Here is a 6,238-nt window from a genome sequence, read left to right as displayed (position 1 = left end):
GGGAGGGGACAGGGAGGGGATGGGTTGGATTGAACGGAATGTAATAACTTTACGGTATTTCGGGTAGAGTGCAAAAGTTTCCTCTGTCGCCAATTAAGTGTGATAATCTCTGTTTCATATTAGAAGGGATTTTGACAAATGATTTTAATATTCTGGCTTCTTTAAGGGAAAATTGAGCCTGGCTCTGAAGACTGCTATAAAAAATTATATATAATAAAAGAATGGTCTATACCATACTGGCAAAAATCGCCCTTAAGATACGAATTTCTTATTAATATATTCTAAATCACCCGAATAACAGCATCCCTGAAACTCATATATGCTATTACTAAAAAGATCTGGACCGTAATTTTCTACAAGAGTTATATTAGATAAATCACATAAACACAACACAAATTGAAGGTCTGGCAATTAATGCAAATGACATTATTTATAAGTTTATATGCCTTTCATAAACTTCTCTGAAATTAACCTTTTTTTGGTCGGGTTGCCTTAGGCAACTTGTCTATACAAGTCAAATCTGTAATGTCTATAAAAAGGTCGGCGCATCAAAGATATGCACTCGTAAATTTAATGGATACATTTTGATTTTTTTTTTGATATTTTTTTGTTTGTTGGTGGGGTACTTTTTTGGGCTTCCATTAAAATTTTTAAAGCAAGACTTAAGTGAAGATTTAGGAAAACATGAGGCCGATAACCCGACTAAAGTTTTCAACTGCAGCTCGTAATAAAGTCGTTAAAAAACAGCCAAAGTTATAGCCCGTGTTGAGTTTTCTAATTGCTAAAAGCCTAGTTATTGGTTCTATAGGAGTGTTGTTTGAAGGCGCCAAAGGCCTTTGAATTTCTAATGTATTATACACTTAACAGTACCCTTCAAGCGTATTGCTTAAGAAATTAAAAAGAAAAGGGGAAATCTTTTAGATTACTCGGCAAATGAAAAGAAGAGTTTCTCATATTACACATTTCTTAAGACTGTTTTTTTTTTCCTTCTTTTTTGATTTTGTTTTTTTCCCTTCTTTCTTGACTTGTTCTTTTTCCCCTTAATTTTTGTTTTTGTATATTTTCCTTCCTTTTTGTTTTTTTCCCCCGGCAAATAAGCTTTCCAAATTTCATTCCCTGCTGTATCTTGTCCGGTGTAACAACACACATTCATGCATGCATGCTTAAATAATTGACAAACCTAGAACATCTTAATTCTCAATTCTAAAGAATCTTCCATAAAAACCTCTGGTGGTTACTATGGACACGGATGCACGTATGGTGGAGGGGAGGGGAGGGTAGGTGGGGGAGGCCCTCAGAGGTGTAAAATAGCATATATAGTCATAGTTGAACCCGCTTGTTGACTTTCAAACAATTTAAATTATGATTTCAAAATGATAGACTAGTAGGGTTTTTGTTTCAAGTTTTTTTTTTTTTTTTTTTAGAGAATCTTCTGCGGAGAGTTAGTTCTTGACAAATGACAGAAGAAAGAGAAAACGTGCAAACAAATTATTTAAGCAGAACCACACTCGTCCCACAGAAATGTTACAGAGGCCAACTCACCGTCTGGACACAATTAATCACTGTAGTGACCTTTCCAGGAGGATCTTGCCTCTCAAAGTTTTATCCTCCAAACTTCGAGGAGAATTATACACGGAAAGTTCAGAGGAAGGTTTACATTATTTCGACAGACGAAGGTGGAACATATTCTAAGCATTCTATTTGTATTCAATTCCTATATACGCACCGTATATACGAGTTAAAACATGTCAAGTTGAAATGTTTTTGCGGCAGTAGTGAACTTGAAGCAAACATGTGTGACGTCACAGAGGCATGCCCACTAATCAATTTGTTTGATTGTTTGCCTTCAAAATTTAATCGAGTCGGAGATAGCAATCTGTCATGTAGCTTGGAGCTGATGTGATGTCTGTGTTTTCTTTAAGGCGTATCATCTTGCTGAATGTTTGTCGATACTAATTCTCAGAAAAATTAGAGTGTATATGAGCTCCTACTGCATGGTCACAAGTTTCATCTCAAAATAATAATCCGAAAGTCGAAAGTTTTTTTTGTTGTTGTTGTTACTCCTGAAGAAAAGTGTATGCACGACGAAATGTTGAGAATGGAGACATTCATTTTATCTTTCGTTCATTATGCTACATAGTGTTAACTGCCCGGTATACACAAGACGGTACGAAGATTTTGTGCTGTCTTTACTTATAAAAGTAGGATGGAAAGACTATTTACAGCCACTTCTTTTGTATACAGAACAGAAGAAAATGATATTTATTATATTTTGTCTCGGTTCTGTATAGAAAAGAAGAAGTACATAAATGGAGGTTTTCTGTGTTTTCTTTAAGGCGTATCATCTTGTAAACCAACAACTTTTCAGTTTTGACATCGGTAAATATTGCTGAATGTTTGTCGATACTAATTCTCAGAAAAATTAGAGTGTATATGAGCTCCTACTGCATGGTCACAAGTTTCATCTCAAAATAATAATCCGAAAGTGTTTTTTGTTGTTGTTACTCCTGAAGAAAAGTGTATGCACGACGAAATGTTGAGAATGGAGACAAATTCATTTTATCTTTCGTTCATTATGCTACATAGTGACAACTGCCCGGTATACAAGAGACAGTACGAAGATTTTGTGCTGTCTATACTATGTAGAAGTACGGATGGAAAGAGTATTTACAGCCACTTCTTTTTTGTATACAGAACAGAAGAAAATGATATTTATAATATTTTGTCTCTGTTCTGTATAGAAAAGAAGAAGTACATAAATGGAGGGGGAAATTTTCATCTGATGGATGAAAACTATGTTAGTATTACTTTGAGTAATACTTGGTACGTTTTTTAAAAATTATTAACCAATTGCGAAAAAAAACTGCTGTTTTGATTAATTAATTAATAATTAATGAGTCCTTCTAATGCGCGTCTGGCCATCAACGTATTGAAAATTTGCGATGTGAAAAGTAAACAACTCTTCGGTTGCTACACAACTACTCATTTTATTATATCTTGTATATAATAATCTTGTTTATAATATGCACATCATGGAATACACGATGTTATCTTGGTCGATCACAGTGGAGAAAAAATAATTTAATTAATTAATAAAAAACTTACCTTTCGTTTCGGTAATGGATGTTGAACACGAGAAAGGCAGCGGCTGTTAGCATTCCAATGAAGGAAATACAACTCATTGCTACGAACAGCTGCATAGAGACTTTGTCGAGCTGTACTGAAATGCTGGCTTGATCTGGTGGTGGTTCCCCTCCTGAAAGAAAGAAAGAAAATAAATGTGCAAATTATAATTCTCGAGGAAAAAATAGGGGTATATCTAACCAAATATATCAACTAATTTCGGTAAAAATGAAAGGAATCGCCGCACGCAAAGCTTGATAAATATTTCCACTATATATATGTAACTTGTCTGGAGAAGAAAATAATGTTAGCAGCTCATTTTCAGTGCCAAGAAAAGTTTCTGCAGAGGGCCTCCTGTGCCCCTCTGGGTCCACTCTAAATCCGCCCTTGGCGTGCACACTGAAGTACACCCTGTTCGACTTATGTTACCTACTGCCGGGTATTTTCAGAATTTAATATTTTTCTTCATTTCCTGCCATTATGCGGCTGCCACATATTTTTTTTTGGCGATATGTGCACTATTTACAATTTATTTCAAAGGGTAAAAAAATACAGAATGTTTCTTTAAATGAAACACAAATGATTGCCGAACAATATAGGACTCATGACTACATTGCATGCATATATACTGTTGTAATGTTCTATATTGTGGCGAGTGCGAATTCTGACCAGACTTATACAGTGCTTGCATATTTTTGTAACGTCCACATCTATTTTCTCCAATACAGGGTCTTAGATTACCACCTCTCGTGCGATCCCCGCCCACCCCCCCCCCCGGTTGAATGACGTCACATGCTGACCTGGGAATTTTTTTCAAGATCATCGCAATATGTAAAATTCCATTTCAAAGTGTTTCATTCAATATTTCCGTTGTGATGGGGGGGGGGGGAAATAATCTGGGATATTTCTATATTCAGAGTTCATATGAATATTAGTAAGTCAAAAGATAAAGCTATAAAGTATCACTGTAAAATTAAGGAATTCTGAAACAGGTACAAATGTTCTCATCATAGCTTAACATTGAAACATCTGTTGTTTGATGTAGAAACTAGTAAAGTAAAAATTTACAGCTATGGCGTAAAAACAAACAAAAGCATCACTATCTTAAAACCTATTCATCTCATCTAAAGGTTGAGAGAACACTCACAATTAGCCCACTTGTTTGAGGGTGGGATGGGGGAAGCGGCGGGTGCATGTAGTTGGGGTGGGTTTGGTTGGGGTAATTTCAAGTGCCGTTTCTACCTCAAACTGTTTATTTAGATCAGTATATGCTTTGTAGTTGTGTTTTGTAGATATAACTCGCCCAAGCCTGTAGTTGGAGGCGACGCCTGTATTGTATATTCTTTCCTATAGGGTTCCCATCGGAACCTATATAGTACCATGCATACATTATAACCAGGCTTCACACACCGATTGCTTTCGATATAGTCCATCAAACGGCAAGGAAGGAGTTTCAACAGAAATTTGGGATTTTATGTATGTATTCTTCTTTTTAATAATAGATTTTGTGCTCATTTCATTGTGCACGTGATAGATGACTTGAAGTAACATTATAACAGACCTTGCACATGCGCAATCTCTTAGAAGGGATTTGTCACATCCAGCCCTATATGATCTAGTCCAACGCCAAACACACACACACGCACACACAATACACAACTATGCATGCATACTTCCCAACTAGTTGGCTACTGGTTGGCGTATTCAAGCGGTAGCAGGGCGGACCCCCCCCTCCCCACCCTTTCCATCGCCAGTCGGGGGAAAATTTTCAGTCGTCGATTTTTTTTCCTTTTACAAGTGGGGAAGAAATACCACTCCTCCGGTCCGGATGTGCACTCCCTTTTTCAACCGCTCACAAGGAACAAGAGTATTTGTTAGCCTAACATAACAATAAGACCCATTTCGTTCCCCCAAACATGACCCCAGGGCCACACTCTCTCCTTTACACATTCCGTCACTCGCCTCTGGCCCTTCTATGCCCCTATACCTAAATCCTCTCCACACCCTTGAAATACTGTACATGCCACTGCGGTCATACGTCTTGTCGAGTTATCAATGTTAGTCTCGGAACTCGTATAACTAGACAACTCTCTGGCGTAACTGACTCGGTAGAGTTCAGAACCAGACTCAACTACTATAATAAACTAATCAATATCTCCCTGCATTCAATCCCCTCGTATCCCCCCTCTACCCCTCTCCCCCTCTCCACCCACCCACCTCTCTCCACCCACCACCTCTCTCTATCCACCATCCTCCTCTCTCTCGACCGTACTCTACTTTTGATTGTTTGTTATGGTAGTTTGCTATCGAATAAACGTATATGTAAAAGCACCAGCCAGTGCGTGTCAGAATTATTCGTAAAATTATCATAGCATCTGCTTCAAATTAAGGACAGAAAAAAAAATCGCTGACCATTTAACGTTTGCGGACGGAAAATCATATTATGATGATATTTTCTTTCTCTGCATTTTTGCTTCTTCTCGAAACCTTTACGGTGTTTGTGAAGGAATTATGAGGCACCGACAGAAGGTAAATGAAACTTAAAGCCAAACTGCGGTAACCTAAGCCTGTTAATCTTGCCTGCTGCAGATATTTATAGGTGTCAACATATTTTTCGAAGTGATAAATTTTGGGAAGTGTTTTGCATGCAAAGCGTGCACAAGCGCATCTATTTGTGAGTATAAAGAGGTACCTTTCCGTATATTTAAAAGGTAAAGGTTGATTTAATATCAATCTATCAAGCTATTCCCCCCCCCTCCCCCTCGTTTATAAATATATTCGAAGAGGGATCCATCTTACTATTTGTAATATCAGTATTACCAAAAGAGTCTAACGAAATCTCTGTTCACTTGTATAGTAACAATTTCAAATTATTAGTCTATACTGCATAGTTATATGATACTAACACTGGAAAATTGGGGAAATGACCTTAACCACACACAAATTTAATTAATACTTGTAATTAAAATTGCAATTGTTTTTACCAACTGAAACAATGACGTGACAATATTTTAACAGCTAAAGCTAATCAAACTATTTTTTCGTAAACTGACAAACTGCCACATGGATTTGTGTTTATTATGACTAATAATTGAACAAGGAAAAGAAAGTCCCC

The 6,238-nt window shown here is 37.0% G+C and overlaps 1 protein-coding gene across 2 annotated transcripts in view; it reads right to left on the bottom strand.

Annotated features, from left to right (window-relative positions):
- Nucleotides 1-6,238, bottom strand: part of LOC139979401 (gamma-aminobutyric acid type B receptor subunit 2-like) — a 154,442-nt gene that overhangs the window by 30,383 nt on the left and 117,821 nt on the right. For both annotated transcript variants that reach the window (XM_071990163.1, XM_071990164.1), the window contains one exon: nt 3,106-3,256. In XM_071990163.1, coding sequence (XP_071846264.1) covers nt 3,106-3,256 — 151 coding nt within the window. The remainder of the gene's footprint in view (nt 1-3,105; nt 3,257-6,238) is intronic.

Source organism: Apostichopus japonicus, chromosome 14 (assembly GCF_037975245.1).
Source record: "Apostichopus japonicus isolate 1M-3 chromosome 14, ASM3797524v1, whole genome shotgun sequence".
NCBI lineage: Eukaryota > Metazoa > Echinodermata > Holothuroidea > Aspidochirotida > Stichopodidae > Apostichopus > Apostichopus japonicus.
Note: the sequence above shows the minus strand (reverse complement) of the source record. Positions and strands in the feature narration are given on the sequence as shown.